The 16,044-nt window shown below is 31.5% G+C and overlaps 2 protein-coding genes across 2 annotated transcripts in view; one reads left to right on the top strand and one right to left on the bottom strand.

Moving 5' to 3' along the window:
• Positions 1 to 377: 377 nt before the first annotated feature.
• Positions 378 to 11,284, top strand: LOC113505162. Its single transcript, XM_026887739.1, has 3 exons — positions 378 to 566; positions 8,545 to 8,673; positions 9,890 to 11,284. The coding sequence occupies exons 1-3, from the start codon at positions 546 to 548 to the stop codon at positions 10,034 to 10,036; spliced, it is 297 nt and encodes a 98-aa protein (XP_026743540.1). The 5' UTR covers positions 378 to 545; the 3' UTR covers positions 10,037 to 11,284.
• Positions 11,285 to 15,113: 3,829 nt separating this feature from the next.
• The window catches only part of LOC113505070, a 117,852-nt gene continuing 116,921 nt past the window's right edge, over positions 15,114 to 16,044 (bottom strand). Inside the window, exon 28 of the mRNA XM_026887577.1 lies at positions 15,114 to 15,162. The gene's annotated coding sequence lies outside the window, so the exon portion shown is untranslated. The remainder of the gene's footprint in view (positions 15,163 to 16,044) is intronic.

Genomic DNA, 16,044 nt, shown 5'->3' with positions numbered 1-16,044 from the left:
TACCTATAGTAGGAAAAGATTAATATTAAAAAAAAGTTAATTCTTATTTGATTCATACGTCAACCATTTATATATTTCAATTAGGTACCACCCATAATCACCAACCAATTAATGACAAAGACGTCTACGGCTTAAAAAAAAAACAGATAAAATCAATCGAAACATCTCGTTCCTTACCTACCAAAATAAATTGCTACGAAACAAAAATGTGATAAAAATGACGAAACAATCTTGATAGTACAATAATTATGATAACGCACCGTTTTATCATTCGTCCGAGGGCCCCTAAAATCAATTATCTTTATCACTATTGTGGCACGCAATCTACATGTTCTTACATATTATATATAAGTCTCACAGATATAAGTATATTACGATCGGAACCAACGCGTCTCCTATCATTTTACACTAAGTCTTGCTGACTAACGCAAGTGAACGCGTTTTTTTTTTAATATTACGATTTTTTTTTGCGTTTCGTAATTTTGCTTTTAATTTTCTTTTGCGTCAAGGATTTGTGTTTGTGATTTATTTTATTATTTGGAATAATGTTCGCTAAAGTTATGGCGGTGAGTTGTGTTTTTTATTTATATTTTTTATTTTATTTTCTTGTTTTGTTTGTTATTTATTTATGTTTTGTTTACTATGCACGTGGATGTTAAATCAATTTTGTTTTAGTTCTAGTAACATTGATTTTTAGCAATGTCTAAAATCTAAATCTATTCCATTACAATCTACGTTCACAAAGATTTATTTTCGCATTAAAAAAGAAGGTTTAAGGCTCAAAAGCTATTTGTCAGTAATAAAAATTAAACATTAATAAATAAATAGTAAACACGTAAACATTTAAAAACTTACTTTAATTTAATGTAAACACATATAAAATACTTTCAATTAGTTTTTTTTTATCGCGTGTTGAAAAAACTTATCATCAATAAAAGTCCAATTGCAAAACACTACCAATTTTAAAAAGAACGTTGTAAACATGTGACAAGTGGTTAACCCTTTTAAAAATATTTCATAGATTGAATTTTAGTCATAAGTTTCAATGCAAAGGATCAATAGTTTTGACTGCAAGGATACCCGAGTGGTAAAAGTTCTCTCAAACCCCTGAGCGACGTGTCGCAGATTCGATCCCCGCGTTGTACAAACATTTATGACACTCAAAATGCTTGTTTTGAGTCTGCGTATCTTTGTGCATGTGACTTGAATGTTGTGATTAATTTCTTACTACGGACGAAAATAATAAAATAACATTATTCCCTAAATTATTTGTTTTTAAATTACCTGTATGTTATTAATAACAGTTTATAAACCTACACGTCCACGCTGGTTCTAAGTGATTGTCGCCGGTTGCCAAGCTAGTCCGTCATGTTATCACAACCAAAACAAAATTGTTTTCGTCTCGCATTTGTCTGATATTGTAATTGGGGTTTTCTTTTGTTTTCGAGACTTTGTCTTGTTAATAATCGATGTTTTTCTAGTTAGAATGTATGGTAGTAGCTACATTCTTAGTTTTATTTGCTTTTGTAATGAAAAGTGATTTTACAAAAGGCAATTTGTAATTGAAACAAAAGGTGTTGTTTTGTGTTGTTTGATAGAGAAAATATTGAATTGAAAGACGTTTCAAAATTGCTTAAGTATAGAATTCCACGACGCAATAATGTATTTTCAAAAACTCATTTCGTTTGCTTAAGTGAAGGAAAACGTCGGGAAACCTACAGACCGGCGATTTTTTCCAGAGTGTGCTAATTAACGGTTAATGTTTGTCACAAAGAAGTTAATAATTGGAAAGATAAAAAGCTTCTTTTTAGAAAGAATATCGTTCCAAGATCATTGTTAAGCAAGGGTTGCAAACATTCTGCATCTATAATCTTGGATATGGTATATTAACTTGTGTTCGTAAATTAAGGCAAAACTTATGTTATTCTGGACAATTTTACCATTCTTTAAAAGATCCGTGTCCATAGCTATATTATTGTTTTTATAATAACGGAGATAAACTTATTTTTGAACTGTTTATAACTTTGAAATGACGCGTTAGTTTTAGCTAGACTAGGTCGTTAGTTCGTCAATCTTCGGTCACACAAAATATTGTTTGTTTTAAATGTTCATTTAGAATTGTCAATGTTAATTGTAAGTCGTAGCAATGTAAAGTTCAAGTGTTTAGTGTGTCGTACCCAAAGGTTCAAAAGGTAGCCCTATTATACTGAAGCTCTACTGCCTAACCGTCTCTCTGTTACCAGATTTTATCTTCTGAACCGTGATTGCTAAAAAAATAATATCTTTCAGAATATGTTTTTCTGTAAAATCAAGTTGTAATAATAATAAATTTGTGCTGGAATCTCTTGATCGGTTTTTGTGTTTTTCATCAGTTTTAAATCTTACTAAAAAATGGCTTTTGTTCCAAAATATCTCCTATTTTTAGAGACCACCTGAAAGTGGATTGTGGTGATAAAATTGGGAGTCGGTTAGAAAAATAATGTCTGAAATCCTTTGATATTTGCATGCAATGCATGCAAATCCAAAATTCTTTTTGAAGTCACATTAAATTACCAAATTTGAAAAATCGCGGAACTTTGTAAAAAAACCTTACGAGTATTAATCTTCGTATTATAATTATGAAACACTAGCTGTTGCCCTCGGCTCTGTCCGCAAGGTCTTTGGTTTAAATTAAATCTAGGCTCTAGACTATCTATGCACCAAATTTCATTTCTATCGCCTCAGTAGTTTTGGCGTGAAAATGAGACAGACAGACAGAAATATTTTCATCTGCAAATTTTAATCCGCGAAAAAAAGTTCTTGCTTTACATTTATATTTTTATTCTTCTTCAAAAAGAATAGGTTTTTCAATTCTTCGAATCAAACTCTCTCTAGTCAACTTGTTAGGTTGTCTAGACCAAAGTCGTTATTTTATTATTCTTACAGTGTGCGTATGAGTCAGAGCTGAGGAATGTAAGTAACCTGTGATTGAGGGTGATCTCTGACCCGGCACGTGGTGTCGCAGTGGGCGGGGGGCGGGGCCTGGGTGGATGCGCAGGAGTGGACCGATTGTTAAAGAGTCTTTTTACGATAATTTGCATCATCCAATCTCAAATATACACTTTTTATTTTATTACGTTTTTACTGCTTGTTTTTTATATTTTTAATTACACATGTTCAAAATACGAGTTAATTTCACGAGCTTATTTCGTTTTAAGTTTGGAACCTACTAACTTCGTAGGCAGTCTAGCGGCGGGTGTTCTTTGACAAGTTCTAGACTATTACATAGCCTTCCACTATGAATTGACTATCCAATACTTACTTGGAATAATTTTTCTAAGGACTCTCTGCTTTTGTACAGTCAGGCGTTCAAACTTCAAACGGACTCTTTACTTATGTTATTAGCTTTTTTTTTAATCTCTTTAAATACTTTTGATCGACGTAAGTTATAATCTTTTCTCAGCCGCTCAAGTAATTCTGGCCTGCGTATTGAATTCGGCCTGCTCCGTATTAAAGTATGTAGCACAATAATAATACCAGCCTATACCTCCCACTGCTAGGCATAGGCCTCTTCCCAAAAAAGCATTCATCACCACGCTTCCTCACTATCAATGAGTACTTCAGATTCGAATATTTTTAATCCAGGTTACCTAGTGATGAAATCTTTTAATGTCAGTAGTGCCTTAAAATAATTAAGAAAGTACATTTAACTTTGATCAAGTCACATTGGTATTCGCCCGAGTTGGGATCGAACCTGCAACTATCGCATACAAATCTATAGACCAAACTGCAAGGCTATGAGATCAGTGCGTTATATTCTAACACAGCGGGCTAACATGTCGGTTAGTCAATATCTACAATAGAACTACTTTTCAGATTTCACTTCAGTATTTAAAATCATCTTTAAAGAATTGTCTCAATGGATGCTCAGAATAACCTGATCCATGATCCATAAATATTATCAGTACACGTGGTCGTCGAGACCTTACACCGGAACTGAAGAGTTCTCACTGAAATATTCATGATAATGCTATCTAGGTTCAAGCTGCTATCTGGCTAATTAGTAAGAATATTCTGAATTAAACATACAATGTTAAACTGGTTGTGAAGAGTGTAAAATGGTGAGGTTCACGGATAGCCGAGTGGTTGAGGTCACCACGCCAAACCTTATGCGTGTAGTGTCGCGAGCTCAGGACAAGAATTTGTGTGAACCACGAATGCTTGTTCTGAGTCTGGGTGTCTCTGTGCATGTGACTTGTATGTTTGTGATAACGCAAGAACAGCGGGACTCGTATTTTTATTAAATAAGTAAAAAAGAAAAAGATTTTTTTTATAATAACAATCGTGAGACTGATTCATTATTAAATGATGTAACGGTTTACTCACGCGTGTTTATCGGGGTAGCCCGACTAGTTTCGGACCCAACCGGAGTCCTTAATCATGAGTAAACCGTTACATCATTTAATAAAGAAAAAGAATTTATTATTTAAAGAGTTCTCGATGATAAGGCTCTTGTTCATAAGACAAAAGACATGTGCGTTTCGGAACGCTCGGCAGATTTGTAACTGAAACGAATCTAAGTTGATAAAATAATAATTCATATTGATATTGTTGGAGCTATGAAAACTTAAGACTTTCAATTTTAAGAATATTATTATGTGTTAAAGCGAGAAAAGAGCTTATCTGCTGCTGCTATATTTGTTAGACAAAGGGAAGAAAATCCTGACTTCTGGCCGTTGGGAGGGCCCAAAAAGTTATCACTTCAAGAGTCCTGGCGAATTTCAGTATGAACTCAAAATAATCATGAACTCATTATGAGATAACACACTGCCTATCTTATGACGCAGTACGGTAGCAAGAGACGGTGTTCTGTTCATGAAGTTTACCAAATCAGAAAAAATATAAAACTGAAAAATAATGCAGACAATCTAGAACATTATATCCGCCATAAACTTTCCACAGAAGGCTTTATCGCAAAAATGTCGTATAACGACAACGCAAGAATTCGTTACTGATAAGTAACGGCCGTTATCTTATTACTAACGACACGTTTAACGAATTTTATTGTATTTCGTTATTTAGCCTCGCGACAGTTCCTTATCGGTGGGTGATACTGCCTCCCGTTCAAGGTTGTTGACGCAATTGATACGCAAATATCAATTAACAAGAATTTTAATATTAAATATGCAGCTGATAAGGTAATTAGGTAAAATTGATTGTAATGGTCTTATATCTGGGTAAAGGCCATTTTGTGTTCCAGAATTATATGAGTAATCAAATGTTTAGGAAATTTCAACAGCTTTTATGGCAATAACCTTTTGAATTGGCAGTAGTTAGAAAGTGTAATAGGGAGAGGCTTAAAATAATCCAGTTGTTTCATTTCAGTCAATTATCTATATGACGAAGGCAAAGAGATCTTATTGATAACGATACCGAAAAATTTGGCTGTTATTCCTACATCTTTGACAGTCGTTACAGGTAGTCAGAAGCTTGAAAAGTCTGACAACCAGTCTTACCAAGGGGCATCGTGTTGCCCAGGTAACTGGGTTGAGGAGGTCAGATAGGTAGTCGCTCCTTGTAAAACACTCGTACTTAGCTGAAACCGGTTAGACTGGTAGCCGACCCCAACATAGTTGGGAAAAGGCTAGGCCGATTATGATGAACGAAAAATTTATTTAATAGGTACATTTATTATTTCATACGAACAAACATTTTTTTGTTCGTCTGTGTATAAAACATTTTTTTTAATAATCAGCCCAATTTTAAAAGGCCTTTCATAAGTGGTTATTTTGTATACGGAACCTGCTACATCAAATCGACTCGTAATTGACCGGATTCATTTTCTACGACGTATTTTAATAGGTATTGATATTCAGTTAAAAAATAAATAACACAGTTTGTCAGCAAACTCAATTATAATTTGATTACCCGGGTCACTCAGATGACATTATTTATCATTTCTTGCAAATAATTTACTAATTAAAGGTAAAAAACATACATATATATGTTTGTTTGTGTCTTGGTGTAATAAACTTTGGTTTTAATAAGTTTATCATTTGATAATTGACCTCTAGAAGCTTAGCTTTAGGAATGATTAGCGAAAATGGTCTCTATTGCTTTTGCTATAAAGTTCATTTTAAACTACTGCACTAATTTGAGGTAGTATATTCTGTTGGATTTAAAGGTCAAACAAAAAACAATACAAATTAAGGTTTTAATATCGTGTCTTTTTAGAAGAGTAGTTTTTCAGAGAATTTTCCCTAAGAAAGAAAATTAGATTCTAGAGAAATTAGAAAAAAATAATCGTCATATTTTAGTAATGACTCTTAATATTACCTGGTCACATGTATAATATCATCCACACAAATGCTTGTCCTACGCAAGGATCAAACCCACGACACGTCGCGGGCTTGGCGTTGTGAACTGGTCCATTCAGCTATCCTGCAGTTGGCTTCAATTCATGAGATACAGTCTGGCGACAGGCGAATATACTGACGAACAGACATCGTTGCTTAAGTAATAAGGTACCGTTTAATACCCTTCTAATATGGAACCCTAAAAATATTATTATAATTAACCTATCATCATAAAATAAACAGAAACAATCGCAAAACAAGACAATTAGGTTTTTAACACGGCAGGGAGGCGTGGCAGGTTTCACACAAGCTATTATAAACCTTATTACAAACTGCTAAGGTTCAAAATAATGAACAAGTAGTATCAGGAACTTTGTATAAAATTCTTGATAGTTAAGAAACCTTATCTATTTTTTTTTCTCTTCCGAGTTATTAGATTGTGTTATCATTATTTTAAATATCAGTTAATAAAATTGTATTTGTATATTTCGTCTATGTAAATAATTAACGGAGAAAAGATTATGAAATAAAACATGTAGCCTTCGAAATAACTTACTACAGGGTTTTTAGGTAAATTGAAATAAAAAACTCAAAATTGAAACTTAAAAAAATATATCCTGAACATAATATTTTTTTTATTCGGCCATGCTGACGGTCGAAGCGCAAAGGGATGTGTCAACCTAATATTTACTAAGTATACCGCTCTACGCTCGTTCCCTTGCCTAAGCTTCTGGTTAAAAAACAACTATTTTTATTCCAATAAAATCTAAATCATTAATTGGAGCAAGAAGTAATGAAATTACAACAATTATGCGTTAACAGCCGCTTGTTTATAATCCATTGCTTTAGGTATTTCAAAAAAAAAATTAAACAGTCTTAAAGTTTTATAAAAAAAGGTAAAAAATAAAATCCGACCAAAAACCAAATGTAAAACAAATATAGACATGAAATAAAAATATCTGTAAAATAAATCAGTCGTTCTTTTTTATAATATTTGCATAATTATTATTGTTGCCTTTTTGAATACTTAATCACCACGTCAATGTGAAACAAAACATCTTTAATTATCGTCCTAATTAGCAATGGGCACATCCATGTTGGATTCAAGTATCTAATGACATTTTCCTTGTCACGAACCAAAGTCGAACAAAACAATATATACCTTAACTACCCACAAAACTGGGTTACATCTCAGATGACCTACTATGATACGCCTAAAGCGACCTCCTTCCATTGTGTAAACGAGACAAAGCTATCCGATTGTAGAGCACTCTCCCGCTCACACATCGACGAGAATACCGATTAATGTCGTGGTACAAGCATTGAATAGTGCCGTTTAGTATGGAAAAAAGCCCTTATCGAAAGTTTGTTTACATTGAGAAGTACTCACAATTAGGTTACAATAGTACTACTCCGATGTTTTGATCGTTATCTTATTTACTATGAATATAAAGGCGCAGTTACACTTGAGCGTGCGCGAATTAATGAGCACACAAGACGCGTGTCGAATTAGTTCGGAGTGATGCGAGTTGCAGGTACTTCGACAGAAAGTATTTTAGTGTATTTTAACCCTTATTCCTTTAAGAGTATTTCATTGTTATAAAATGTTATTTTCTTGACCTGATTTCACCCTGGTACGTCCCAAGGCCGGTACACAAACACTCACGTTGTCAGCTTACTGTGCTAACCTATTTTAACGAAACAAACATGGCCTATTTTCTAAGTAGCTTTTTATCGTAATTATTATTGTTTATTTATTGATAATAATTAGTGATTATAATAAATTATTGTTTAAGATAAACTTATTGTTTGGTTACAAAATAGAGTGGTTCCTACTTTATGGGTTATCATGGTTGGGTTTGGGTGAAAGGTCATTTGCATAAAGCTATAGAGATGTACCTGTTTCCGGCGCTATGTTGTACTTCGTTAATTTTTTTTTGATAATTTTAAATGGGAATTATTTTTGATTTTAACTTTAACTTTTATCCATTATCGTCAGTAGGTATTATTTACTTCGTTTTACGCAAAAAGCTTTAATAATAATAGATACCAACAAAAAACTTACGATGTTTCACTTCGGCTTTTGAAACTTTTCTTAATTAACCAAAGTTACTTCAAAGAGAGTTACCGCCTAAAAAAATATTCCTTACATTTTAAAATAGTTTTTTGTAATTAAAAAATAATCGTTTTCATTTTCTTTTGTCCACAGAAGAACACGATAGCTTGCATCCTTGTGTTGGTGTGCCTGGCGATGCTCGTCCGGGAATCGAACGCGCGACCTCCGTGGCTGGCGCCCGGCAGCGGGGTCTTCACTGAGTCAGCTGAATGTCACACAGACGTAAGTCATCCTAGATATCAGTGTTTTACCTGGGCAACACGATACCCCTTAGTCAGACTGGTTGTCAGGCTTTCTAGTTTCTGAGTACCGGTAACGACTGTCAAAAATGTGGAAATAATAACCTTGATCCACAATTTAACGTGCCTTTTAAAACACGGGGGAACTCGTTGTGATACAGATGGTCACCCATGCCCGGACTGACCGTATCAAGTCAGTTTAACTTATGATCGATCAAGTCAAAACTATCTACTCAGCAGGAACTCTTAATTTAAACTATAAATATCGTGGTAGCCTTGCGGTTATATGCATGGATGTATACTCAAAGTGCAGGTTCAATCCTAAAGACCAAACAAATAAAGCATTTATATCAAACTTATTTCAAATTTTCACAAAATCTATTGTCTTTATAATTTTATACTATTCAGACGAAAATTATCACTCTATAGAATATTAAAACTAATTAAAATCGTAACCCAATTATAAATCGAATCCGTTTTTATCTCCGAATAATTCTGAATAAAACGCAAAAAAATATAAACTGATCATTTGACCCTTATATACTTGTATGACCTGTGACTATAGCTATCAACCGGGTATAGTTCAGACCGTCATTATAATTTTGACAACTATCACGTGTTATCCCAAAACAGATTAGATTATAAACATTATAATTGTTGAAATAATAGTGATGTGGTGATAAAGTAGATTTAAAACTGGCTTAGTCAGCATTTTTATAGAAGTAAAGTCTTTGTCCTAGTTATAGTATTTTTTACGACTCATTCTCTATGGTAATTCTTGTGTCTTTGGGGGTTCCATAAACCATATTCTTTTAAGTCCATTTCTCCTTGTTTTCCTTGCGCCGTTATTCTTCACCGAATGGATGGTAAAAATATGTTTAGAAGCGAATTATTTTTATTTATTGATTTATTATGAGCCTAATTTAAAAAAAAAATTCTTCGTATATATAGTAAACTCGTGAGCCGACATAATTTAGTCGCCATCAACTATATCAAAATCAAAATACCTAGTAGCACTAAAACGGCGTTGAGGCATTAACTAACTGGGCCCCAATTCTACTATTTACAAAAATATGTCGATGAATTAACAGCAACTGGATTAAATTTGACACTATTCATAGAATCGTGACCTAATCTAATCTAGTGGATCTAAAGAAATAAAAAAACAACTGAATATAATCCCATATCTCTTGTTACAGGACGAACTCCTAGACCTGTGCCAGCGCTGCGCTAAACTCACAAAAGCCAGGATGGCGTACCCGGCGTGCTGCTCCACCGACCTCCAAGCTCGGAAGTGGTGTAGTGACTATGTGTACTTTGGGAGGGGGCAGTTCGACTTCTACTAATACATGTACATAGGTGCTAAGTATTCTGCGTATGTTTCAAGTAACTCGTTGAAATGACTGCGGTTGAGGCTGAATTTGAATTTTGAAAAATTTTGGATGAATTTTGGGTTGATGTCGGCCGGTGGATCAATCTTCAATACACAAAAACTGCTCAATTTGGAAGTCTTTTAAATGTGAATACTACATGAATATGTAAAGTTTGTCTTTCAATTGATTTTTGATGTGTATCAGGACGAATAGTAACTGTTGTGTAACCAAATTAATTGTTCTCTTTCACCTAATGAATTAATGAAGTACTTAGAAAAAGAATGCGGTCAACATTTTGTAAAAAGAGACCTAGACCTATATTTTTTGCGAGTTGAACTCACTTTACAGAGGTTTTTCTGTAAAAATTGTCTAAAGATTAACGAATCGTTTGGATAACAACTTTTTTATAGCGTGGTTTCCGTTGTTACCCTTGTTGAACCCTGACAAATTATTTAAAATGCTTTTACAAAGTCAATCCAAATTACATTTAACTCAATTTGAACAACTTCTTTCAAGTCATAACAACTTCAGTTACTGTCATGTAATTAAGTATGTATAAATACTTATACATTAAAACGTAGTTATTTCTATAACGAAATGTATATAATTATATTTTTAAGTTACATATAAGTTCATGAAAGCATTTAATCTTGCCAATTGGCTGTTCACTCGCCTTTCGAAAATGACTACTGACATATTCTCGATTTGAAATAATCTGCCATTGTGGAAAAGAGATATCGTTCTATGATATATTGCTATCTCACATTTTTAATGAAAACTATTCTAGTTTTAGGCCTTAACCTAAAAACTGTTAAAATCAAAGAATATGTCAAAGTTTGAAAACTTGCATATTACTCATAATTGTTTATATGTTCACTTGTTTTCACAATTTAATTAATGAACCGTGAGATAAATAATTAAACAAATCGAACTAATTATCTAACATAGTACTTGCCAGTAGTCACTGTACAGAACACTGATTAATCAATTAATTATCTTTATTCAATTAAACTAATGAGCAACCTTTGATCATCTTCGCATAATATTATAAACTTAGAAATAAACGAAGTAATAATTATAATTAAATAAATTATAATTTCACATTTACATAAATATCATGAAAATTCATAAATTGAAAAAAAAATGAAACTATATTCGTTTCAAAAGGAGCTGTGATATAAAAAAAATATTGTAAATACTTATTTAGTAACTTAATTTTTAATTTTGTAAATATATAATTCATTTTAAGAAATGATGTTTGGAGAGGAAAATTATAAATAAAATTTTATAATCGTATTAATATATCTTTGTTTCATTTCTGTGTTTGCCTGAGTATTTTTTTATTATTTAATTAATTAATACTTTATTTTTGTAAACTGTTTTTTTTATTCCATCGTTAATTCAGTAGACACTTTTCTAAGTCTTTCTTTTGTTTTATGTGTCACAAAATATGGTGGAATCGGTGGCTCACTAGTGTTGTCCACCTGCTGCCTATCGTGGCGGTATCATAGAGACCTCATCTAGTGAGCGGCGACCCATCACAGAACGTATGTGGAAAGGCAGGTGCCAAGGTTTTCTGGCAAATCATAGGAACTTGTCCACATAGCATTATGTAGTAGCTTAATAAATATTACACTCGTGGTATGCATATTTCTGCATCTACTTTAGATTGTTCATGTCTGCTCTCCCATAACGCGCCTTTCAAAAGGACCGGCTACCCATGAAGTTATCCCTTGAATGAAAAATAGTAAAAATATTTTTGTGGAATCTTGGGATGAGCGAATCCAGAGAGGTACAAAATCTCTCCTAGCAGTGCTCTTACAGGAGCCTCATTCTGATATTTACAACTGTCGTTCAGCGCGGTGGTAATGGTCGAAATTGTTCTCTATGTATCTTGGACAGTTTTAACTTCTCCTGCAGTATATTAGTAGTTATTTAAAAGAGGTGGGATTTTTCTCAAAAATTAAAGTAACATGCGCAAAAGACTCCCAAATTCTGACTAGTAACAACAAAAAAACGCTTGGTATACGCGGGGATCGAACCCGCGACAAGTCGCAATTGTGCGTGTGGTAACTACTGGACTATCCGTGAATTCATATTAAAATGAAGTTGCTCTGACGTCAATTAAAAGTAAAGTTCCAATGGTCTATAATATGTTATATTGATATAATAATTAAAACGTCATTTAAAAATCCATAAATTAATTTAATAACACTATTCGACAATATTATAACAAGTTCGTATGTACAAAACCTCATCTAATACTTTTATTAATATTTTGTTTCTATAAGTTGTAGCAACATGCATCGGAATCATTTCACTATAGTTTAGTCTAGATTTTGTGCCTGCATTTGAGCCTAAAAGAAAAAAATCAAACAAATTTTTAGATATTTATTTTCATTTAAGTAATACTTTAAATATTTTAAAAATAATTAAGAAATTGTTTAATTTATTTTTCTTTTTACTTTATTATTTGCTAATAGTGAAATCAATTCCGTGTTTGTCACAGTACTCACAATGAGCACATCTCTAGTGCTTTATTTACTTAAAAAAAATAAAAAAATATCGGAGAAATAAACCGTCAAAGCATTTCCCAAAATAAAAATAAAAAAAATATTTTTGTAATGGAAAATATTCTACCGATATTTTATTATTTTTTCGCTCATTTTATTTACATTAGTACGACAGTAAAACTAATAAGTACGAAAAATTGTTTTAGTCTCACATTTTTTGTTTAATCACGACGTTCGAAGAAAAACTTAATATGAAGCTGTAAAGATTCCATTTAAAACAATTTCCTGGAACCGAGACAGTAGAAAAATACTATTATCACATTTACATCAATAAAGTCATTAATAAAAGCGATGTTACACAGATCTCTAACCAGTAACTAAATGAAAAAAAAGTTTTATAAAAGTAAAAAAATCGGTGAGAAAAAAAGAAAAAATAAATGCCGATTGCGCTACGGGCCATTCAGTGATACACTGTGAACACGACTGTACTTCAGCAAATCCATAAATTTGCACAATCCATGATTCCTAATTCATCTATCTTTGGATAGTCTTAGGTCTTTCGACTAATATTTTACACCATAACTGTAATTTACACTAAAATTTACAAAGACGAGGGTTTTTAGCTAAAAATCAACAAATCTTTGTAAACATTCCCGCTTGGACGGATATTAAAATCTCTATGTGTTGTCAACCTACTTGAAGCAATACTGTGCTGTTCGAAATTATATCTTATGTACACCCCAAAAAGGAAACCAAAATATTACAATATTACATTATGAATTCAACGTCGGTAGTAAATATAAACGAAAAAAACATCGAAACTACATATTATTGGCATAATTTTTCAATTCGTATTCAAGTAAAAGAGCAAAGTTTTCTTATTAAAATCATGAAGTTTTGTAACCGAATCTCTAAAACTGAGTCACACCCACGGACCACGTGTTAGACAACATCTGATGACATAATTAAAAAATGTCTTATCGTAATGACGTCAACAAAAACGTGATTAAAAAGAACATAAAAAACATAATCTGTAATTGTTAATGTATATGGGTTTATTTATCATTTTTTTATGTAAAATTGATTGGAACACGCTGTGCCTTGTGGCGGATTGAAGATAAGAAGCGTCAAGAGACAGCACGAGACAGACCAGTGGGGTTATTTTCGCGTATCAAACTACTTCTGAACCACGTAAATAATAGATAACGGATTTTGTAGAAACCGACTTAAACTTTGACCTGTAATATTTATTTTAGAAAAAGAAGTCACAACACTAAATTTCTTAAAAAATATAAATTTCAATAAAAAGATTGAGTTTGGGTGTTTTTTTTTGGTAAGTTAGGTATTGTGTTGCATCTGATCTTAGGTAAATTTTTATCATAAATATCTAATTACTTATTTTTCTTACTGGAAATTATGCGTGACTTGACGGCTGATTTGAAAAGCGCTGGTCCATGCCAATGATAATTATCAATTAGTATCTAAGTGATGACATCAGAATTTTTAATAAGATTAGATACATTTTTTTCTGGCATAGTACAATATTCTTATTGCGTGACGTGAATTTCAGCACAAGAGATTCGATGACTCAATCTCGTTTTAGTTTAAAAATGTCTAGAAAACTTTGCTATCTACTTAAATAGTTGTACAAATAAGAAAAAAAAACATTTTATAGTAACGTTGCATTTTTTTCCGCAGGGAACTTTAGAAATTAAAAGAAAAATATATCTTTTTACTCTAAGTGTCAGCGTAATAACAAATAATTTAGCACAAAATTCATACTAACATGACAACTAGATCTTTTCATAGTTACATTAATATAAGAAATCTATTTTTATTTACAATATTTTACGACAACCTTCTAAAATGTACAAACACAGGATAGTCGGAGGTTTTATTATTACAATATTTTTGATTACTTGGTTGATCAAAGAATTAAAAAAGGAAAAAATCTTAAAGCAAAAGTAAAAGAATAATAAGTTTACATAGTTACGATTCAACGATTAAAATAACTTAATTTAAGTACAAAAAAAATTACAAAATGCGATACTTAACATTCGTTGCTTAACTTATAAACAAAATATAAATTAATGACAGTTATTCGTTATAACATTAAAAGTAAAAAGCTGGGTTTTTGCATAAAAAATGCAAAAAGCACCAAAAAATTGTACTTAAATATTTTTGGCAACGAGTTTACATTAAAAAGAACCTTATGTATATTAAGTCACAAGTTAAAATGTTACGTAAAAAATGAGATTTACTTTGCATATTTTAAAAATAATCTTAAAATATATTAACGGCGCTTTTGAAATGACTTTTAAAAACACAAAATGATTGCAGAGACTAAAGTAAAAAAAAAAAAGCATTTACAGTAAAAATAAAGTCACAAAAAAGTTTTTTTTTCTTTTGACAACCAAATCGTAATCACAGCATATCTTCGTTTTCTTTATCGTATATTTCCTGTAATTTTTGTTGTTCTTTAACTTTTTTCATTTGAGCGTAGATCGATGCCGCCTTGTAGTTTATGGGCCCGTAGTCCTTAAAGTCAGCGTCGGCATATATGAATTGGTCTTCGGGTCTAAATGGCTAAAGAAAACAAAAAAAATGTTTTTATTTTTTTTGTGTATTTTTTTTTTATTAGAAAAGATCACATACATAAAATACAATGGTAATATGTGTTAAGTGCAACAATAAATTATAACGAATATTAAATTATTTATTTAGTTTTATAAAATACATAAATAAATAAATTCATATTATTTTTGCCCTTGCCAGTTTTTAGTCCAATATTAATTATACATATTTTTAATTTTCAAAAAAAACAGTAATTTATTTTATATTAGAACCAATTAGTAGAATGTGATAATTTTATAAGCGATGATTGATAAATAAGCAAATGTCATGAAATTAATTTTGAAAAAATTACCTCTTATTTAAAAAATGTACGTGTCACTCTTGGTAAAGCGTTCCTAGAAGAAAATATAAAAAAACGTCACAACATTACGAAAACATGCTACTTGAATATTCATACATTTACATGATAAAAGTTTTAATAAATTTATATTAAATAGACAATGCTTTAAAAATGCTTGGTTTTATTTTTATTTATTAAAAAATGTATACTTCATATGCTTATAGGTATATTTAATCTTGTAATTTATGATTGGTTTCTTTTTATATATTTTTTATGAATTTTTTTTTCGTAAATGTATGAGTATCATTCAAAATAGGCAATTATATTATAAGGCTTTCATGGCGTGTCGAATATTCATGCTGTGAAAGCAACTGTGTTCCACTTAGGCACATATTACCATACAAATAATTATACTTTGTAATTCATTACACGTAAATTAGCCAATAAAAAGAGAGAGAAATAACAATTATCGATAATATTTTATAGAAAAAGATTTAATTGATCAGGGTTTTTTTCATTGTCATGGGTATTTTATCTAGAAATATTGAATCATA

Source organism: Trichoplusia ni, chromosome 24 (assembly GCF_003590095.1).
Source record: "Trichoplusia ni isolate ovarian cell line Hi5 chromosome 24, tn1, whole genome shotgun sequence".
NCBI lineage: Eukaryota > Metazoa > Arthropoda > Insecta > Lepidoptera > Noctuidae > Trichoplusia > Trichoplusia ni.
The sequence above is the reverse complement of the archived record's forward strand: the minus strand, read 5'-3'. Positions and strand labels throughout refer to the sequence as shown.

Excerpts from the sequence above, each read along its gene's own strand:
- LOC113505162 (XM_026887739.1), top strand. The coding sequence starts at position 546 with ATGTTCGCTAAAGTTATGGCG. Across the intron at positions 567-8,544 it reads TGTTCGCTAAAGTTATGGCG|AAGAACACGATAGCTTGCAT; the intron begins GTGAGTTGTGTT and ends TTTTGTCCACAG. Across the intron at positions 8,674-9,889 it reads CAGCTGAATGTCACACAGAC|GACGAACTCCTAGACCTGTG; the intron begins GTAAGTCATCCT and ends CTCTTGTTACAG.